Source organism: Mesoplodon mirus, assembly GCF_964341445.2.
Source record: "Mesoplodon mirus genome assembly, chromosome: 12".
Lineage (NCBI taxonomy): Eukaryota > Metazoa > Chordata > Mammalia > Artiodactyla > Ziphiidae > Mesoplodon > Mesoplodon mirus.
The window spans coordinates 47,394,964-47,417,433 of NC_138988.1; the positions used below are offsets into that span (position 1 = coordinate 47,394,964).

Genomic DNA, 22,470 nt, shown 5'->3' on the forward strand with positions numbered 1-22,470 from the left:
GGGAGGTGGTGGAAACCTGTAGTTTAAAAGATTTCAAAGACATTTATTTTTAAGGAGCAAGCTAAATTACTGCATATAAGGATGCACATGTTGGGGTTAAAACTATAAAGAAAAGCAACAAAGAGCTGTGATTGCACAGGGCACAAAAGTGCTGCCAAAATAGATGGCAAAGGTCTATTTCTCGACCTGGGTAATGATTGCAAGGGTATTTGTTTTATAATTTATTAAGCTATATTTTATGTGGATTTTCTGTTCCTGTTTTACAAGCAAAAAAGTAGTGGGAAAAAGAGATACACGTGATCAACGGGGTTCACATCGTTTGTCAGAGAAAAAATCTCCTAGAAAACAGTAAGAAAAAGACAGTCAACATAAGAGAAAAATGAGCAGAAGACTTGAAGAAGCACTTCACAGAAAGAGAATATCCAAATAGCCAATAAGCAAGACAAGTGCTGAAGCGAAATACAAATTAAAACCACAATTAGACACTGCTACATGCCCACCAGAATATATTTAAAGTGTTGGCAGAGATGTACAGGGACTCTGAAATTGCTGGTGGGAATGTAAATTGGTACAACTGCTTTGAAAATAATTTGGAATTATCTGATAAATTTAAGGACACACATCCAGTGAGAGCTGTGAAATGTTCAACAGCCAGCTCTCTGGAAGCAAAGCCCTAATTTATAGTGTTTGCTGATTTCCATGGTGTAAAAACTAGGAAGTGATGAGTCTTTTTTAGAAATATAATTAATTGCAAGTTTATATAATTTAGTTTTTAATAAGAGCTGTGTTAATTACAAAATTCCTGAAAATTTAATGTTTGGCTTCATGGGCCAGCATGAGCTACAGCATATATATTGCCATGGCCACAGCCCATGACCCAGAAATTCCACAACACCCTAGAAAACGTGTTCATATGTGCACATACAGAAACATAGTCTTGTCTGTAACTGTTCAAAACTGGAAATAACCTACTATCCAATAATAAATGGATTCAATAACTTTGGTATGGTCATACAATGAAGTTTATTATACAACAATGAAAAAAGCTGGAGTTACATGGAACAGTATAGATGAACTTTTAAAACAATGTTGAGTAAAAAGTAGACACAAAAGAATACATCATTACAACTCAGTTAATATAAAGTTGAAAAGCAGGTGATGCTATAGTGTTTAGAGACATACACATAGGTAACGAAACTGTAAAAGCAAGTCAAGAAAATGCTGTAAAACACAGGATGGTGACTATCTTTGCTTGAAGAGGCAGGGTTGTGTTCAAGGCACATGGGGTATCTAGGGTGCTGAAATGTTGCTTCTTGAACTGATGGTGGTTACCCAGACCTTCAGTTAAGCTGAACATGTGTTCCAAATACTTTTCTGTATGTGTGCTGCATTTCTAAATACGTTTCTGTATGTGCGTTGCATTTCACAATTTTTAAAAAAGTTAAAGTGAATAGAAAACTGTCTCCAAGCATATCTTTCAAGGTGCAGCAAAAGGTAGTATCTGAAAGGCACCCTAGAGAAATGCAGAAGGCCCAACAGAGAGCAAGAATCCAAAACCTGGCCACAGAGCCAGTGGCCATGAGCAAGACTGATTCTCTCCAAATCATTTCCCTTTGCGAAACTGGGCCTGTCACCATGCACTGGCCCACTTCATGGCATGACTATAAAGATAAAATGTGTTGATGGCTTAAGCACTAGAGAAATACATTCAAGGGAGGCTTGTGATTCAGTGATGAACTTGATGGGCAATGCAGGCGTGAATCTCCGCCCTGCTCCAACCCACTGAGAGGACACCCCTCTGAGCCTCAGGGTTCTGATCAAGCATCCTGCAGCGGCAACAAGCCCTTCCTTGTAGGGCTGGTAGGGGGATATTAAACACCATGTCCCTCATAGAGCACACGCAGATCGTGATTCTTTAACAAATGTATAACCTGTATTAAGCAAGCATTACATAGGTGTGGGACCACAACTATTCTTTTGTTTTCCTCCGTCCCTTCAGACTTCCTACAGTGAGGAGTAATACTATCCTGAGCCTGGGTGAAGACTCTGGCAGGATGAGAATTTTCTGGTCACTCCCAGATAGTCCTCCGTTGCTCTTAGCCATAGATAATCTTGATCACAGAAATTAAAGTGTCTAGTCCCTCGCAATGGTCTTGGTCTCGACAACCGTGGTTGTCAGTTGGCTCTGCACTGTCTCCCCTCTCAGCTCATTCCTGCTCCCAGATGAAAGCCTCCAATGGGAAGAGGGATCCCCTTTCTCCTTGCCCCTCTTTTCCAGCTCACTGTTTTTCCTGTCTCCCTTTGCTTTTCCTCCCTTGCTAGTTGTCTCAGAGAGAAGCAGTGGTCAAAGTCATCTCTCATGGGCTCTGCAGAGCCTCCTCTTGTCCCTGAACCTGAGCAGGTGCATCTATTTTCCAGGTAGTCCTTGAAACTCTTTCGTTAGCCACCAGGCACCCAGCTTCCTCCTCCTAAGGACACCCCATCCTATGAGCTGACCCTACTAGACATGACCAAGACTCCCTTATGTCAGCTCTCCCCTGTATGGTCCCATCTGGTGCACGGTGGATGCTGTCCAGTCTCCCGCCCAGACTAGTTCTAGGAGTCCAGACCCATCCCCACCTAGCCAGCCTACTGGCTCCACTACCAAGGCAGAGAGTCAGCTCTTTCCCACTCTGGGTTTTCTGGGGTAGCAAGGCATCAGGCTCCATTTGTGGTTCACTTTAGTTTTTCTGAGGCATGGGTCAGGCCTCAGTTCCGGGTGTCCCAACTGGATGGAGTCCAGATCAAACTCCCCAGGTGGTTTCCTGGAAGCCACCCTTGCTGGGCTTATGTCAGAAAATATCCCCTCACAAAGGGAAAGGATTCAGCAGAGTGGCAGCTCTCTCCCTTGAATATCCATTTGAGCCACCATAAACGTTAGCTGACTGTTACTTCTAAGGCTCGACCAGTGGCCAGGCATCACGCTGGGTGCTGGGAGAAGAGAGATCAATAAGACACTCTCTTGGCTCTCGAAGAGGAATTGTTCTTCCTCGGGGTCTCTTGAACCTGCCACTTGCTTTTCTAGTGTTTCGCTCTAACGCAATGGCTGTGGAGAGGGCCCTCTGCTTGGTTACCTCCCTCCTGCATGCTCAGCTCTTCCAGATCAGCCTTCCTGAGCCTCGACTCTGACAGTCCCACCATTCCACACTGCTCAAAAAGGAGATTTCAGGCCCCATGCATCCAATGAACGTGTACTCTGGGCCAGGTACTATTTTCAGCAGGAGGGATACAGCAGGGTGTGGAGGAAGACCCTGCTCCAGCTGCGGGCTGGAACAGACCGACAATGAACAAGCACACCATATGGCACGTGTTGGAAGTGCCAGGAGGAGAATGAAACCAGGGAAGTGCCTGGGAGGAATATCCCATCTTTGAGTGGTGTCAATGTTGGAGTTTACCTAAGCCCTGTGATCCTGTGGAGCAGGGAAGGTTAAGGAAACCCCACTCACTCCACCCTTTGTGTTCCAGAAAACTGCTAACTGCAAAGAACCACCTTTTCGCCATAACTGAGATAAGACTCCCAGGTGCCTCTTATTTATCCATGACAAGGCCAGACGCTCAAAATTCCCTTTCTTTGCCGCATAATTAACTGAACTGTTTGTCCCCACTGATCAATTGTAACAAAATGCTTGTCTACCAAACTTTGGCTAAGCTTCTCTCCTCCCTTTAGGTTCCTGAACTTTGGCCCGCCCTCACCCTGAGCCAGCATACGACCTCCCCTGAGAACAGGCTGGCGTCAGGGTCAGACATCCTCCGATCTATCCGATCACGCCACCCTGTCATCCCACTACCCCAAACCTGGTTGATTCTAGCTTTATTTACTCCTCTCTGTAAATAATCTCTTGGAATCAATCCATTGACACTGACTAGATCAGCGATGTGTTTATGTGTAATATGTGAAACGATGTACTTTCCCAGTGTGTGAACTACACTACTACCTTATTCTTATTTTATTTATTTATTCTATTCTTATTTTAAAATTTAAATTATGTTAATGAAGATGATATAAAATGAAAAGTTCAAAAGTAGACCCACAGACATAGGAAACAAACTTATGGTTACCAAAGGGGAAAGGTGGGGAGGGGTAAATTAGGAGTTTGGGATTAACAAATACACACTAATATATATAAAATAGATAATCAACAAGGACCTACTGTATAGCACAGGGAACTCTACTCAATATTTTATAATAACCTATAAGGGAAAAGAATCTGAAAATGAATAGATATAGAGAGAGATAGGTAGATATAGATATATGTATAACTGAATCACTTTGCTGGACACCTGAAACTAACACAACATTGTAAAACAACTATACTTCAGTAAAAAGTAAAATAAAATAAAATAAAAATAAATAAATTAAAAGTTCATCTTCTCAGTTGTATCACCTACCTTTCAACTGCTCCAAGTGTTACATGTGGCCAGTAGAGACAAGAGCATTCTTTAGAAAATTGAAGTTTATTCATTTAAATACTGAATTAAAGATCATTTGGATTGAAATATTTAAGTATATTGCAAAGCACCTGCCCATATTAAGTTTTTTTGGTGATTTAGATCATTCATTTTTTTCTTTAATATTTATTTATTTATTTAGGCTGCCCTGGGGCTTAGTTGTGGCATGTGGGCTTCTTAGTTGTGGCATGGGGACTTCTTAGTTGCGGCATGCATGCAGGATCTGGTTCCCTGACCAGGGATCGAACCCAGGCCCCCTGCACTGGGAGCACAGAGTTTTACCCACTGGACCACCAGCGAAGTCCCTAGATCATTCATCTTTGAACTGTGTATATAAATCATGGTACTATGTGTATACATTGTACATGCAGTGGTTTCCTATCCCTTTGATATTTACTGTGTTTTTGCTGTTTCCCAAGAATCCAAGTGCTCATCTGCTTTTAGTATAATTTTCCCAACTGTGAAATGGAGATAACAATACTATTAACTATCTCATAAAGTTAAATGATATAGTGAATATAAACAACTTAGAACAGTACCTGACACATAGAAAATACTCAAAGAATATTATGTATAAGTTACAGTAAATCAACTATACTTCAAGTAAAAAATAAACTTAAAAACAAACTTTTTGGCGGGTCCTGCCGGGCACAGGCGCAGTGAGTGTAAGTGGCGGCAGCCATGGACGATGAGGAGGAGACGTACCGGCTGTGGAAAATCCGCAAGACCATCATGCAGCTGTGCCACGATCGTGGCTACCTGGTGACCCAGGACAAGCTGGACCAGACGCTGGAGGAGTTCAAGGCCCAGTTTGGGGACAAGCCCAGTGAAGGGAGGCCTCGGCGCACAGACCTCACGGTGCTGGTGGCCCACAACGACGACCCCACTGACCAGATGTTCGTCTTCTTCCCAGAGGAGCCCAAGGTGGGCATCAAGACCATCAAGGTGTACTGCCAGCGGATGCAGGAGGAGAACATCACGCGGGCCCTCATTGTGGTACAGCAGGGCATGACGCCCTCCGCCAAGCAGTCCCTGGTCGACATGGCCCCCAAGTACATCCTGGAGCAGTTTCTGCAGCAGGAGCTGCTCATCAACATCACGGAGCATGAGGTCCCTGAGCACGTTGTCATGACCAAGGAGGAGGTGACGGAGTTGCTGGCCCGGTATAAACTCCGAGAGAACCAGCTGCCCAGGATCCAGGCGGGAGACCCCGTGGCACGTTACTTTGGGATAAAGCGAGGGCAGGTGGTGAAGATCATCTGGCCCAGCGAGACCGCAGGCAGGTACATCACCTACCGGCTGGTACAGTAGCGGCCCGACAGACATGAAGCGAGAGGGTGCCGAGGGCTGGGTGTGGGCGGCCGTCCCAGCCCTGTGAGTGAGCCCCGCCTGTTACGTGCTCTGGAGGGAGCTCACATCCAGCCTGCGCGTCCAGCTCATGCGACAGGTCACACTGCTGGCCGCCCCCTGTCTCTCGGCAAGTCCCCCAGGGGATGGAAAGATGGGCTGTGATGACCCACCAGGTCGGGAGCGTGGTGGCCGACTGCCTGGGGGAGTCCGCTCCTCCTGGGAACCTTGCCTGTGCTCCCCTCGGCCGCAGGGTGGCCCGCCTTGGGCTTGCCTTTCCTGGCCTGAGGGTCCCTGTGGCTTCTCCTGGGCTCTTGGATGCTGAGCCCCACCCTGGATCCCACCTGACGGTGCCTTGGGAGGGGACAGGATACCGCAGGGTGGCCCTGAGCTCCTCCTGGGCTTCCGTTGCCGTGTCCCCCCAACAGTGACCCTAATGCTGCTTGTCTGGGTGCTCCAAGGGCAGCGGGGAGTGAGACAGATTGCTACGGAATGCTGGGTATCTTAAAGAATTAAAAATATCTTGAGTAAATAAGTTCACTTGTCTGAACGACCAAGACGGAATGTTTACCCGGTTTGCTGCGAGCAGCCTTGCTCGGGCTTCTGTCCCCTCAACGGGGTCTCGGTCCACTTCCCCCCACTGGTGGAGCTGTGAGGGAGGGGCTCCAGTGCCGCCTTCAGCTTTGCTTCTTGGTGCTTTTCTTGCATAGAAGTTTGGGATCAAACTCTACCTCCTTTTCCCTCTATTAATTTCAGAGGCCTCCTACCCAGGTTAAGCGCAGTTGTCTGTGTTTTTGTTTAATAGCTTCATTGAAGGATTTATATACCATACAGTTCACCCTTAAAAAAAAAAAAAAAAAAAAAAAAACTTTTTGCCCAACTCTGGAGGCACTTGTAGATCTTATGGTCACAGTGTTCTCTCCATTGTAATAGCCTCTTTCCCCCCTTGCAATAATCCTTTTGAACAGAAGTCTTTCCTCGCTAAGTCCAGATGTGTTTTTTATTTGGCTTGGTCAGGGAGAGTCTCTTTCCACAGGAACATTTCAGCAGAGATGTGAGGAAGTCAGGACGTGGAGCTGATTGATTCTGGTGGGAAGAGACATTCCAGGCAGGGGGAGAGCAAATACAGAAGCCCCAAGGAGAGAACACACTTAGCATGTTCAAGTGACAATGAGAAGACCAGTGGGTTAGAGTATCACAAGGAAGAAGAAGGTGGTCAAATATTAGGGCAAAGGGATGCCAGGGACATGATTATGCAGAGCCTGTGGAACATCAGAAGGACTTGGGATTTTATTTTAAATGGGACGGGTACCCAGTGGAGGATTTGGAGGCAGAGACAACTTGCATTTTACTGAATCAACTTGACTACCGTGTGAAGAATAGCGGGGCAAAATTAGAAGCAGGGGAATAAGTTAGGTTTTTTACAGTAGTTTGACAAGAAGGATGGTGGCCTAACTAGGGGACAGAAGTGGTGGAGATGATGAGAAATGGTGAGATTTGGGATGTTTTTAAGGAAAGCAGACCGAGTTTGCTGATGATTGGATGGGGGTGGAGAAGTGGGCCGGTGAGAGAGAGGATCCCAGAATGAGTCTAAGGTTTTTGACCCGAGTAACTAAAATTATAGAGTTGTCATTTACTGAGCTGATGAAGCTATGGGAGAAGTGGGGGAATCAAGGGTTATATTTGGGGCACGTGAATTTAAAATGTCAATTAGATATTATCTTAGCTGGGACAGAGCCCAAGGCGAGGACCTATGTGTAAGTCATTTATTTAGGAGATGCAGGGGCCAGTGGTAAGAATAGGGATAGTGAGACCAGGATGGAAGAGAATCCAATAAAAAGGTGTGCTATCCACTGCTATATATAAAATAGATAACTAATAAGGACTTACTGTATAGCACAGGGAACTCTACTCAATACTCTGTAATGACCTATATGGGAAAAGAATCTAAATTCAATCTAAATCTATGGATATATGTATACATATAACTGATTCACTTTGCTGTACAGCAGAAACTAACACAACATTGTAAATCAACTATACTTCAATAAAAAATAAATTTTTTTTAAAAAGGTGTGCTATCAAGGTAGCTGCCATGTGTGATGATGGCTCAAATCTTCAGAGATACCTGAGAAAATATACCAAATGCCCCCAGGATCATCTGCCTGAAGAGCAGGAGGCAGGACCATTTTTTCCACTAGCTCCCCACCCCTACTGGCTGAGAGTTTCTCCAGGCATGCTAACATCACTGCACTTTCTAGTTGCCCATGCCCTGAATGAAGCCAGCTGTCTGCTGTGGGGCACTGGAGGAATCCCTGGGGTAGGAAAGGAAAATTCTTGGTGACTGCTCTCTGCTAAATGAGTCAAACCCTGCAAGGAAGTGTTTATCCCAGCCACTTGATCAAAGGCATGGACAAGAGGCTTCAAACCATTGGGCTGGAGATATGAAGTCATCAGTGTATATGTAAACGTATAATATTCTCTTGAGTGGGAAAAAGGCTAAAAAGGAGGAAAACTTCCCTGTCACACTTCAAATCAAACCATTTAGACAACCATCCACTCTATCCATTGGTGAGCTTGACTTTGACATAGTAGCTACCGGCAGAGTCCCCTCCCCTCTGAGGTTTTCCCATATTGGAAAGTGAAATGGGAATTCCCTCCTCCAAAAATGATATAATAGACAACAATGTTGGCTCTAATTCAACTGGAAAATTTGAGAGGCATAAATACAAGCTTCCTTACAGAGATGCTAGAACACGGGCACATGCACCACAAACATCCTTAGACAGGTGTGCAGCCCCATGCAGAAGCAGGAGAATAAATTTGTGCTTGCCTCGCTCTCTCTCTCAGACCAGAGGTGACTGTCTCCTGAAGAATGGCCACTTGGAAGTGCGGGCAACTCAGCAGCAAGCAGCGGAAACACTTAGGAAATGACTGATTCACAGCACTTTTAAATTACTTAGCTTCCCCTGCCTCACAGTAGTAAAATGAAGAGGTGAGACTGGATGATTTCTGAGGTCCTGTTCTGCTGACAAATTCTCATTGTGTTCCATTTTGGACTTATTACATTGAGTAATTGACTTCATCTGACTCAATGACACAATCAAAGGCTCTTAAAGAGCATGGAGTTCCTGGAGCCAGAGTAAAGAGCGGTGCGTCATCCTCGGCTGCTCTGGATCTGGGGCCCTCTAGTGGACAGAAAGTCAATTGAGTTTCCAAGTCCGGGCTTTAATATCTGAAGTAAAATATTTGGGACCCACTGGCCAGTTTTGAAATCTTTGACTCTTTTTCCCCCTAGAGGTAAAACAGGATTATAGATTTGTTTTTCTTACATTTAAAGCGTTCCAATATGTTATTCTCTGCTGAATATAAGATTCGGTGATATTCCTGGATGGAAGATTCACAATCTAAAGTCGAATAAGAAGCTACCCCTGGTGAAAATATTGGAAATAACTTAGGAGAAAGAAAAGCGACCATGTCTTGGGAGAAGACCATGGTTATTCTTGCATTATTTAGACATTTATTTCAAGATGGCAAAAGAACATTTCCTGCCATTATGGAAGAACAGAAGTCTTTCCTTTTATCCCCTTTGTTCCTTCATCCTCACTTTTAGTTACAGAGGGGTTCTCTTACCAAGAAAAAAAAAATTACTTTAAGTATCGTAAACAGAGGAATATAATGCAGGGGTAGAAGAACTGAGAGACAAACAGGGTTTGATGAGGTGCCCAGAGATCAGTAAAAACAGAAAGGCACTGCTACTCTGAGGATGGAGGGTAAAGGGACCTCAGGGCACCTGGCTGAAGCTACACCCCAGTGAGCCTGCCCAGCAAGAGATGGAGGCCCAGAGGAGATGCAACTGCTATCTCATAGACAGACTGAAGCAGAGGAAGATCTGGGGAGACGTCTCCCTTCTCCATTCTCCTACCACTGTCCTTCATTGACCAAATCTCACCCATGATCCAGAAGCATGGAAAACACAGGCTGAGGGGCTAGCCCCTGTGATTCAGAGCAGGGCAGAGGCAGAGAGTGGAATTTCTCTGAGTTCAAACTGACCAAGAACTGGCACAATAAAGAGTAGAAGTTATGATGTCAACACTGATAAATATTATCCATAGAGAGGTTTGTAGACCGTGGATCTACAGGGCTAGCTTCATGGGCACACAACCTGTGTAGTTGCACAGGGCGCCACACTTAGTTTAATACTCTGCTGTCTCTGTCTTGAAATCCTTAATTTTTAACAAAGGGCCTCCAAAAAGTACATTTTCATTTTGTACTAAGCCTCACAAATTGTGTAGCCAGTCGTGTGCATTCATCGTCTACAAATTATAGTTGTAGAATGCAGAGAATGTGGCTCTGCTGTCATCTTTCCAGCATAGAGCTAGGACCTGCCATGAACAGGGGACATGGCTGAAGCAGTGATCCTGAAGCTGACTTCAAGGGCTAAGCAGTAGTGTCCATCAGGATCCAGGGACAAGGGGAAAGGGGTAGAAAATTAAAAGGCGGGGAGGGGAACTAGAAGAGAAGGGACTCCCAAAGGGCTGACTCTGAGTGGACTGAGGTGCAGTCCAATAGATATGGGTAAATATTCTGCTCCATATTCTGGACTCCCAAATGTATGAGATCTGCCACCAGGAAGACTGAGTCTTTTCTGATAAACAACTGTGCCTGCCCTTTCCAGACACTGCCAAGCACAATAGTAGGATTATGATAATCATTTCACAGAAGAAAACTTGTATAAACACACCTAATCTCCTCAAGTTTTCAGTGAAAGCAGTTTGGTATGAGGAATTTTAAAACTGTAATAAAGATTATAATTTTCTTATTCAGAACACTCAGGGAGCTTGATTTTGCAATTTCCTATGCTACTAAGCTCTTCCCATTTCTCTTTTATGCATTGCTCAACAGTTACAGGCTTAAGTCTCTAAATTCCTGGGCCTATATCCAACCTTAAGACCCTCTGTTTTTATTAAGACCAAGGAAGCTGGACTCTTGAATTTTTATTTTTATTTTACCAAGATCTTAGTAACAATGTTTATTTTGAAGGTAGTAAATGTCAGAATTATATAGGATTTATCTTTCAATATAGAGGTTTTTATTTAACAAATCTAGTTGTTGTTTACAATCTGCTAGGCATTGTTCTAAGTGCTTTACAAATATTAGCACATTTAATTCTCACAAGAACTCCTTAGAACTCCACCTTCTATAGCATCTTCAACAGGGAACAATAAACTTGTATAGAAATTACAGGACAAAGGAAAGCAGTTTTAGGTGTCTAAGGGTGGCAAACTGCAAGAAGGTAAGCATATGGGAGGAAACTAACAGAGTAAGTTTTATTTGCAGATTCCTCTAGTGCCATCTCCAAGCTGATAAGAGTCTAGAGTCATCTCCAGTAAAGGAGAATTTATATCTTGCCTCCACACAGAATTGAGGGAGGGTAGATAGTTTTTCCTGCATTTCCTGCTGCTTAATTGCCTTCAGCTCAAAAAAATGTTTATGTCAAAGAGGCATAGCTTGGGATGACATATTCTGGTTTCCTTCAGGAGGTGTTCTTATTTCATTTTACAGATGAGGAAACTGAGGCACAAAGTGAACTTGGAATGAGCATGTAGCCTGAAATCCCTAAAATAACTTTTTCTAAATTCTGTTATTCTTAAACTGTCTTCCCTTTCACTGGAAGTATTCACAAGCAGAAAGAAACAAAGTTTCTAGATCTTTTACACCTCCTTTACCTAAGTTCTATTTTCTAGAAGCTCCTAAGGATATTCCACTCATCCAAACTGCCACAGTACTCACAGTCTCTGCACCATACCTACCATTCTTGAATGCATAACACACATTGTGTTCAAAATCACCAACTTCCTCTTTAAACACACAAAATGCACAGATTAAAAGAAGGTACCAGAACTTCCCTGGCGGCGCAGTGGTTAAGAATCCGCCTGCCAATGCAGGGGACCAAGGAAGCTGGACTCCTGGTGGTGGGTTCAATCCCTGGTCCAGGAAGATCCCACATGCCGCGGAACAACTAAGCCCCTGAACCGCAACTACTGAGCCTGTGCTCTAGAGTCCGCGAGCCACAGCTACTGAAGCCTGCGCGCCTAGAGCCCGTGCTCCACAACAAAAGAAGCCACCGCAATGAGAAGGCCGCACACCGCAACGAAGAGTAGCCCCCACTCCCTGCAACTAGAGAAAGCCTGGGCGTAACAATGAAGACCCAACACAGCCATAAAAAAAGAAAAAATAATAATAAGGTACCTGCCCTGAGGGGGACATACAAGTAAACAGTTGAAAGTGATGAGTTTGCAGGCAGAAACACCTGACCCCTCCAAGTGTAAGGAGAAAGTTAGGCGGGAAGCTTCCTTGAGGGGTGATCCTTGCACTGAATCTTGGAGGGGAAAATGTACTTCATCAAGCAGACAAGCAAAGGAAGAATTTCCAGGACCAGCATGTAGAGAGGCAGGCTGTTGGGGAAGCTAGTAAAGTAGTCTTGTTCAGGCTTCAGAGGCGGCACCAGGCCTCACTGACTGGACAATGACGCTAAAGCTGGCTTCATGCCCAACTGCTGAGCTACACCCAGGCCAGCAGGGTGGCACCAGCACACATCATAAACCACTAGATAAGATTGAGTCAGTCATGGGACTTCTTGCATCTTGAGGGTCTGGCCAGCCCCCGGGATCAAGAACATTCCAAAACTTACCAGAGCTGCAAATTTGCACGTAGGCTGATTGTTATCATCCTGCGGCCTGGTGCTAAAAGCTGTGCTCCTTCGAGTGGCAAACTGAAGTCTTACCCGTGGGGTGGACGCACCACCGGGACCTTCCCAACTGGGACTCCAGATTGCTGTTCAAGGGGCTTCCCAGCATTGCTTGGATCTGGATGTAGGTGCTTCCCCAATTCGGAGATGTATAAACCTCTGTCTTTACCATTCTCTCTTAGTTAGTTATACTATTCTTTTCTTAATTAGTATAATGCAATTTGTTAATTCAATAAACTCTCTCTAAATTCTTGTTTAACTGAGTGTAGAGTGGTTATTTTGCCAGCTAATCCTATGAAACTTGAAACCGAAAGTAAGGCTTTCAGCAAAACACAGGCATTGAACAATTCATCTCAGGACTTAATGAAGCTCAGGTTCTTTATGTCTCAGCACAGAAGGAATTCAGTGAGGAGCAAAGTGGTAAGAAGTGGATTTGTTAGTATAGGATGCTTGTGGATTTATTAGTATAGGATGGATTAGTATAGGGTGCTTGTGAAGGATACAAGCGGGCAGGCCAAGAGAGCTCTGCCCTGATAACTAAGTGGGCTACATTTTTATAATCCAAGGAAAAGTGGGGAGGGGGAGAAGACCACCTTCTTCCTCATTCTTTGAGTAGACAGCAGGCTTACATCATTAGCTCCTCCTTCATGTCATGGGGCTATTCAAATAAGAGTGGTAACATACAGTAAAATATGTTAAATCATCTCAGGTTTCAGTATGAGGGTCTTCTACTTTGGAATGTCACCTTTCCCCTCTATTCCTGTCCTTGGTACATGCAGAGGTGCATGTCCTAAGGATCATTATCTTGCTGACCTCAACCAGCAGGATGCAGGTCTCATTTTTTCACTTAATGGCCTGGGGCATATCTCGTGCTTTTGTTAGGGGAAACACTGACTGAAACTGCCCACCCTGGCCAGGCAAAGACTGTAACAATTTGCATGAGTTATTTTAGGACAGGAGATCCTCGTAAGGAACACGGAACTAACAAGCCACCACCAACCGGAAGAACATGGGAAAGGTCAAAAGGAGAGAGGAGACTCCAGTCCACATGTCCTACCAACCTCCCAGAATCCTCCTCGCTGGAATCCATCTTGGCTGAGCGACGTGCCCACCACCAGAAAGGACCCTGAGTCAGAATGATTGGCCAGAGATAACCCAGAAACTAATCCCATCACCATAAAACCTGAGACTGTGAGCCACAGTGGCAGAGCAGTTCTGAGTTCCCTGACCTTCCTGCTCTCCACCCGGGCACCCCTTCCCAATAAAGTCTCTTGCTTTGTCAGCACGTGTGTCTCTTCGGACAACTCATTTCCAAGTGTTAGACAAGAGCCCACTCTTGGGCCCTGGCAGGGGTCCCCCTTCCTGCAACGCTTTTATGGCATGGTTTCATTGTTAAGCAGGCCTGTCTTGTTTCACAATGTTCTGATTACTTTCTTGAGTGGTCGTTAACTTACAATGGTCTCCCAAAGTTCCTTCTCTATCTATAATCCCCTAGTGGGATTTCTAAAGCTACCTGTGTAACTATCCTACTCCATCCCTATCAGCATGATGGATCATATGGAATCTAGCGAACTTCAGTAGTATTCCAATGTGGTTTAAGTGCAGGCAGGCAAGGGTATGTGTGGTGTTAAAAGATAGCCCCCCCCCCAATTAAAGTTGTTACTGAACTTGAGTCTGCTCACCCACAGCACAGCAAAGCCAATTTACTGACACCATGTTGTAGTGAAGGAAAGTACAGCATTCATTTGCAGGGCACCAATCAAGGAGTACAGGCAGCTCATGCTGAAAAAGAGCCAAACTCTCTGATGGTCTTCAGGGAAGAGGTTTTAAAAGCAACATTTAGGGGTGAGGACCGCAGGATGCGTGATTTTCTTCTGATTGGTTGGTGGCGAAGTAACAGGGTGGTGTTTCAGGAATCTTAATCATCAGTCTTCTGGTTCAAACTAGGCTGGGTTCCATGTGCTTGTGCTCAGTCTGAAGTTACCATCCTCTACCTGGGTGGGCTACTTAGTTCCTGTAGAACTCAAAGATATCAGATTGTTCTGTATATCCCTTGAGGAGGAATTAAGACTCTGCTTTATCAATGCACTGTTGTTTCTTGCACTACTGTTTTCCCTTTGTTTCTACATTCCCTCACTTCTCTAATTAGTAACTGTCTGAATCTGCCCTTTTGGAACTCAGGGGAAGCCTATAAACAAGAAATGGGAAAACAGAAAGCCTTTTGTAAGCAGGAGGGCCCCACAGGGTCCTGCTCAGTTTCAAAATCATGACTGTCATATAGATGTAAAAATGAACATGTTAAAGATTTTGTTTCTCCCATCAGGCAGATTTTATAATAACCACTCAAAGGGTGAGTCCAAAGAACAGACACGTTTATAGACCAGGAATATTGAAATGAATGTGCAAACGGAGGCAAAACTGGCTTCTTCCACAAGGAGTGGGAAGTCCACTGAACTTCTGTAGGAGAGAATTTGCATATCTATAGACCATTATTTTGCAATGCTACCACTCATTTACAACTTATATAGTTGTAAAATATCTCCCATAGAATCAGAATCAGATAATGCAGAAGGGTGACTCCTGTGCATAGATTTCTACTGAAGCACACCTTCTCCCCTACAGTGGCAGTAAGAGACAAAATCAACTATTCAGGGGCCATATCAGAAAGAGCCACAAATACCACAATAAAGAGTTTGGGCTTTGTTAGTTTCAGTCTTTGAGCAAAAGAGGTTCATGAAAGGTCAAGCTGGGAAATGCCAAGATATCCTTTCATTGGAAGGGCATGGCCTGGCGGCAGGTGGAAGCTGACTGAAAAAGCACAAGGATGGAGGCACGAATAAAATCTAGGAGGTTAATGCAGTGGGTCAGAGTCTGCAAGCCAGAGCCAAGGCGAGTGGCTGACAAACACAGAAAGTCGAATCAAGCGGACCTAATGAAAGTGGACGCGAGGGACGAAGTGGAAAGAAGGGTATCTGATGGTTTCTAGGTTTCTGACTTAGACAACTGGGTAGACGGTGAAGCATCCACCAACACAAGAGGAGCAAGCCCGTGATGAAAGGCAAGGTCAGTTTTGCACAACTTAAGTTTGAGCTGCGTATAGGATGTCAGGAAGGCATATGGAAAGGGACCCCCCCCCCCCCCCCCGCCAAGAGACTTGGGGCGGAGTTAGAAGCCACTCGGTTTTTGCGAGCAACCAGGCGCGAGAGATGGCCGGGAGAGTCCGGCCTACTGGAAGGCTCCACCCCCACGCCCTGCAACGAACCGCGGAGGGGCCAGCTGCAAAGGTTCGAGGTCCTTCCGCCCGTTGGGCCTTGCCGCGCCTGCCCCAGCCGGGCATCGCGGACCCCACTTCCGCTTCCGGTCCCAGGGTCTTGGCGGCTGGGCGCGGCGGGGCAGGACGGGGCTGAGGGTCGCTGGTGCCTGGCAGCCGGAGCAGCTTTTGCGTGGCCGGTGGGCTCCTGCAAGCAGGCGTGGCGGGCCTCGGTGGGCAGACGGGCGGCCCGGGGCGGATGCGGCGGCCGCGGACGTCGGCCCCCGTGACGGCCCCGGGGCATGAAGGCGACGCGCGAGGCCCGAGGAAGAGAGGCAGGTGGCCGGGACCAGATGAGGCGGGAGGCTGTGGCCCTGAGGCCGGGGGGGGTGGGGGGGGGCTGCGGGTGGCGCAAAGAGAGCAGGCAAAAAAGGAGGATGGTGGCCCGGGCGTCTGGTAGAGAAGAGGTAGAAAGTGACAAGTCGGGTGAGGCTTTCGGGGCTGGGAAGGCCTCAGCGAGGCGGCGAGTGGAGGGTCTGGGGGGCCAGGTGGGCTCTCCAGACCCGTCGGACCGGCCGGGCTTCGAAGCAGCAAAGGAGGTGGAGCTCCCCTTGCAATCGGGAAGACACAGTAAGGAAGCACGCAGGGGTCACTCCCTTTCTAGCCTTTGCACCCCTTCTCCTGCACCCGTGTTTTACCACTGTCGTTTCACGTGCATCTACATGGGCTTTACTGATGCACAGGGTTGACCCGGAGAGAAAAAAACAGGAATTCGCTTAAAAGGTGTTTGTCCTGTTAGGATCCCTTGCTCAGAAGTTCTGTAAAAGGAATTCCTACTAGTGATTCACTTTGGCTTTTATGAAATCATGATGCTAGAGGTTATTCAGCTGCCTTAGAATTTATACAGGTTTATACAGGACCTTAATAGAAATTAGGTCTTTGATTTAAAAACAAATGTATGTTTCCATACAGCTATTCGGGGAAATAAAAATGGATGGCTTCACAATTTTTTTTTAAATTTTAAGTGGTATTGCTTTTTCCTCCTCAGTGTAAAATCTTTTCTGGTATGTTTTGTTGTTTTGATCAGCCAAGGAAAAAAGAAAAGTTACTGAAGCCTCAAGTGATGATCCACAGCCAGGGATTGACCTGGTAAGAAAGGAATCATTAAACAGTTCGGAATCTTTGCAAACAGTGGAATGCAGTGAATTTCAAAGTATGGCTTTCTTGCAGTCTTTGGGTAAGGAAGGTTTGGTAAAAGGTATTAAAAGAAGAATTCGAATTAAATTTAAAAGCTTAGAACGGCCACCTCTCAAAATAACTGAAAATAAGGCTACACAAAATAGTAAGGTTGAATTCCAAGATGAACTGTACAAGAATACTCCAAAATATTCTTGTAACAGCTTGTCACCTGGAGTAGAAAATAATTCCATTTTAAGATTACATGATTGCAGTTGTTTCCCCCATTTCAAGGGTTGTAATGGTGAAAATAACCTTGCATATAAAACTGATGGTGGATGTATGCATGTACCAGAAAATTCCTCAGAGTTAAAGAAAGAAAACCCTAGGAGTCTTGCAGATAAGAGTGACACAAATAATATTCCTCAGGTTTTACAAACTGAAGAAAACTTAATGGGAGTAAATCAGTTATTACTTGAAGAAAATGATTCATACCAAAGTAAAAATAAGGACTTGCTTTCCTGCCTTCAAAGTGAAAAAAATAAACATTCATTAGAGGAGAGCAGTGTTGGGAGAAAACCCAGAAAAAAGATGAAGGTGTCTGAAAAAGGAGATGAAATGGTTATTAAGATGAAATTCTCTAAGGTGTATAACAAATATGAGCTGGTGTTACAAGAAAAAACAGGTGCTGAAGGTAAAGAAACAGAGACTTTAGAGGCTAAAAAAAATCCTTTAGAAGTTTTGAGAAAAGTAAACAATAACACGCTGTCACCAATGGATCATTTATTAAGTCTTCCAGAAACAGGGAAAAAAACAAGTCATGAACACCATGTAAATCCTGTGTTTCAGAAAACTCTTGAGCCACTTTCAAAAGAAGAAAAAAAGAATGCTTCAGAGCCTTTAGGATGTAAAAGGATGGATCCAGAGGAGTATTTTAAGTGGATGAAAAACTCAATAGTGAAGTCACCTAGCAATTGCCATCCTATTGAAAAGAGAGCTTCGAGGGAAGACTCGAAGAATGAAGCTGAAGAATCTAAATTTAGCTGTCAAAGAACAATACCAATGACTGGCAAAAGGACTTGGCCTTGTTATTCATGTGCTAGAATATCTGCCTGGTGTTGGAAAAAGGCTTCCTTGCCACAGTCAAATAACTTTCTTCCTGGGTCTCAGGAAAGTTTTAGGCAAGATGATTTTCTTAAACACCAAACAAATCAAACTCACTTACCTGACTCCAAATTGATGCTACAAAGTTCTCTAACAGAAACAAGCAGTGAATCTTCAAGTAGAGAGAAATTGGATTCTAATTTAAATTGTTTGTCTTCAGTCTCTACAGTGGAACCTACTTTAATGGTTATAAAGGAACCTATCATCAATGGTAATAAAAAAATGAAGTCAGAGAAACTAAGCAGAAGTGCGTCAGAGGTAGTTTCTAATACTATTGAAGATACTCCATTAACTAATGTGACTCAAAACTTAACAGGAAGTAAAAAAAAAGATAGAGGGAATTTAACAAAACTGAATTTGACAGTGGCTTCCCAGGATGGCCAGGAAGCAAATAGCTCTACAGGCAAAACTTTTCATCAAAAAGCATGCATTGCTAAGCAGACACTGGTTGTTCCAGACTTGGTTAAGATATTGAACACAGGACGGCTGACTAATTTTAAAATTCCCTTACTTAAGAACAAAACAGAAAAAAGGAAAATAAATGGCAAGTCATCAGAGAGAGAAGTATATAGTCCCCTAGAACTTCTTGACAGATTATCTGGAGCAGAGGTAAGGCAGAATAGGACTAAAGAAAATGTCACCACAGTAACTTCAGGACCTCAATCTTTGAGCATACAAAATAGTGTAATTCCAGTGCAAGCTGGTTCTGACTCATACTGCAGTAAGAATTCCTGTATTATTTCTCCAAGCTTTTTAAAGCAAGGTAATGATAATAAACCATCTAACCACATCTCTAAACCAGGCAATATTGTTTCTAATAAGGAAGCTGTTTCTCTCACAGTTGAAAATAATGCTATTTCTTGTGATCCTGGGTGTATAAAGAAAAGTCCTGCCTTCTGCTCTAGTGAACAAGAAACATTCAAAGCAGTTTTCTCTGAAGTTAGTGGTAGAAAAATGACTAAGAACTTTTCAGAAATTGAAGTGGGGTTTCCAGATATTCTTAAAGCATATGAAGATGATGTTCTCTTAATTGATGTAATTCAAGATGACCCAGACCTCTTTGGAGTCTCCGATGAAGGGGAGCCCTCATTTACTTCCGAGGTTCCCATGATAAGCCAGGAGCCCAATGTTGCTGAAGAGCATCAGTCAGCAGACTTCAAGCACATGGAACTTACAGAAAAAAAAGAACCAAGTGATGACTTGAGGTATGCATATTCAGGTATGCCTTTTGGTACAGATTATTGTTGCAGGTTTCAAAAGCACTTTCTACTCTTAGGTGTCACTAATTTATTCAGTGATCATTGATGCTCCATTATTTTTTTAACCCAGTTATTTATTAAATGTAATATAGTGTATAATTGCTAAGACCTGGAAATGTCATTAATGCTGAAACTTAGAATCAAAATAAAACAATTATATATATTTGAAATTATAATGGAGCATATTAGCTGTTCAGAATTTTAAATGGTGGTTTATAAAGTGGCTTTTTAAATTACTGAGATTGCTTCTTTCAAAAGTCAAATTTATTTTCATATGTTTTTAAATAATTGTAAATATACAGATATACTTTTATTTCAGCCAAGTTACGTATTAAGAACAGTGCTATGTATTTTAACCCATTTTCTGTGACTTCCTTGTTAGATAAAAAATCCATTTTTCAGTGACCAGAGAAGCCTTGGAAAACTTTATTTGAATTAGAACTTGAAAGTCGAATCAAAAGTTAAACTAGGGCTTCCCTGGTGGCGCAGTGGTTGGGAATCTGCCTGCTAATGCAGGGGGCACGGGTTCGAGCCCTGGTCTGGGAAGATCCCACATGCCGCGGAACGACTGGGCCCGTGAGCCACGGCTACTGAGCCTGCGCGTCTGGAGCCTGTGCTCCAGCAACAAAAGAGGCCTCGATAGTGAGAGGCCCGCGCACCGCGATGAAGAGTGACCCCCCGCTTGCCACAACTAGAGAAAGCCCTCGCACAGAAGTGAAGAACCAACATAGCCAAAAATAAATAAATAAATAAATAAATAAATAAATAAATAAATAAAAAAAGTTAAACTAATATTCAGAGGGGAAAAGCATGAAATTTTTTCATGGTTTTACTTTTAAGGTGATGGTTTTATTTTTTTAAATTTATTATTATTTTTTTTTTGAGTAAATGTTGCTTTAATATCAGCAAGGATAAAATAGGCATCTTGGTTAAAAGCAAGTAAAGGTGATTCTTTTTTTTTTGCCATAAATAGAATTTTTATTTTTTTTTTAATTTTAGAGTTTTATTTATTTATACAGCAGGTTCTTATTAGTTATCCATTTTATACATATTAGTGTATACATGTCAATCCCAATCACCCAATTCATCACACCACCATCCCCCCAACACCACCACTTTCCCCGCTTGGTGTCTATACATTTGTTCTCTACATCTGTGTCTCTGTTTCTGCCCTGAAAACCGGTTCATCTGTACCATTTTTCTGGGTTCCACATATATGCGTTAATATCCGATATTCGTTTTTCTCTTTCTGACTTACTTCACTCTGTATGACAGTCTCTAGATCCATCTAAGGTGATGGTTTTAAATGATGACTTAGCCCCCAAAGAGAATGAGTTTGCCTGAATCAACTTTAAATGGAGCCAAGTAATAACCTTCTTGTTTTGGAAATTGACCTATCTGATTGGCCTAAATTTTATTTACTATTATGTCATATTTTACTAAATTTTGATAATTCTTTAAGCTCTAATTTATATTTGTATGTTACAGTACTTGAATATTGGAATGTTCTGTGAACAGACATAAACACTTTCCACTAAGATTCAATAGTACATGACTTAAATTTGTCTGGTATTCATAAATTTTAGTTACTTTTGTGATATTACATTCCTCTTGATGTTCTTAGTGTGACAATAACTTGTAACTTATCACCAAATAGAGTACTTTCTATATCCCAAAGGAAGGACCAAGAGCTTTATCTGTTTTTAAAACCGTCCATAATGAGGATGGTAATCTGCCCATTTTGAGGTGGAAAAGATGAAGATGACAAGTTGTCAGTTGTCCAAATTCACACTGCTAGTAACAGAATCTGGATTTGAACTATCTTAGTTTAAAATTAGTGGTCAAGAACTTAACCTTTATAGTCTGACCTAGGTTTTTGAATCTTTTCCTTTCCCTAGTAGCTCTGTCACCTTGTAGGCAAATTATTGATATTTTACCTTATCTGTAAAAAGGGAAGGTACTTGCCTCTCAAGGTCATGAGGATTAATCAGTGAAGGGATGGGAAAGGTTTTGGTGTAATACTGGGTGAATAGTAAGAGCTCAATAAAAGGTAATTAATTAAAGGTGCTTTTAACTCTTTCAAAGGCAAACATCTCTGTTAGCTAACAAGATGCTGACAATGAACTGCAGTTGAAGGTAGAAAGAGAGAAATGTTGTAAACTGGGCAAAAAGTTTGTTTTTTATACTTTTTTTCTTTCTTAGGATAATGGCTGATTTTATAAAAATGATCATGTTCATTATATTAAAAGTGTAAGAGGGAGGGAATCTCACCACCCAAAATAACAAATTAATTACTCAAAATTTGTATGCCTATCTAGGCATATATGTGGATATAATTTCAGAAAAGTTGGATCATGCCACTTTTTAGTAAAAAACATTTAATTTTACTTACGTTTAACTTGGGGAAGGAGGGACTGAAGTGAAACTAAAGGAACTGCTGAATCAATATACTTCTTTACAACAAGAAATTAGTTCCTGGGTTTCCCTGGTGGCGCAGTGTTTGAGAGTCCACCTGCCGATGCAGGGGGTACGGGTTCGTGCCCCGGTCTGGGAAGATTCCACATGCCGCGGAGCGGCTGGGCCCGTGAGCCATGGCGGCTGAGCCTGCGCATCCGGAGCCTGTGCTCCGCAACGGGAGAGGCCACAACAGTGAGAGGCCCGCGTACCGCAAAAAAAAAAAAAAGAAATTAGTTCCTAAAAGTCTCTCCCAAGTTAATAAGAAAGATTATTTAAAAGTTTGAGTTTTTTAATCATGACTTTAAAAATTTGTGTTCTAACTTCAGACAGCAGCATTTGCTTTCCTGATATAAAAGACAAACCAAGAATCAAATTTACTTCAGATAATTTTTCTATTATTGTAACTTCATTTCCTTTATGGCAGGAGCACCAATTATACTTGTTTTTAGTTCTTCTTTTTCTTTCATCCCTGCTTCTGAAGTTTTGGTTTTTAAATAAACTTTAAAATTTCCTCAGTAGTTATTTTAATATTTTCATTTTTCTGCACTGGAAATACCAGTTTTACAGTCATCCACAGT

The 22,470-nt window shown here is 43.2% G+C and overlaps 2 protein-coding genes across 2 annotated transcripts in view; both read left to right on the forward strand.

Annotated features, from left to right (window-relative positions):
* Positions 1 to 5,135: 5,135 nt before the first annotated feature.
* Positions 5,136 to 6,370, forward strand: LOC309813682 (DNA-directed RNA polymerases I, II, and III subunit RPABC1-like). Its single transcript, XM_082638738.1, has one exon. It carries the CDS (start codon positions 5,170 to 5,172, stop codon positions 5,797 to 5,799), a length of 630 nt encoding a protein of 209 aa, XP_082494864.1. The 5' UTR covers positions 5,136 to 5,169; the 3' UTR covers positions 5,800 to 6,370.
* Positions 6,371 to 16,095: 9,725 nt separating this feature from the next.
* Positions 16,096 to 22,470, forward strand: part of TOPAZ1 (testis and ovary specific TOPAZ 1) — a gene marked incomplete at both ends in the record, with an annotated part of 68,068 nt that continues 61,693 nt past the window's right edge. The window contains 3 exon segments of the mRNA XM_082637709.1: positions 16,096 to 16,209; positions 16,211 to 16,466; positions 16,924 to 19,381. Coding sequence (XP_082493835.1) covers positions 16,096 to 16,209; positions 16,211 to 16,466; positions 16,924 to 19,381 — 2,828 coding nt within the window.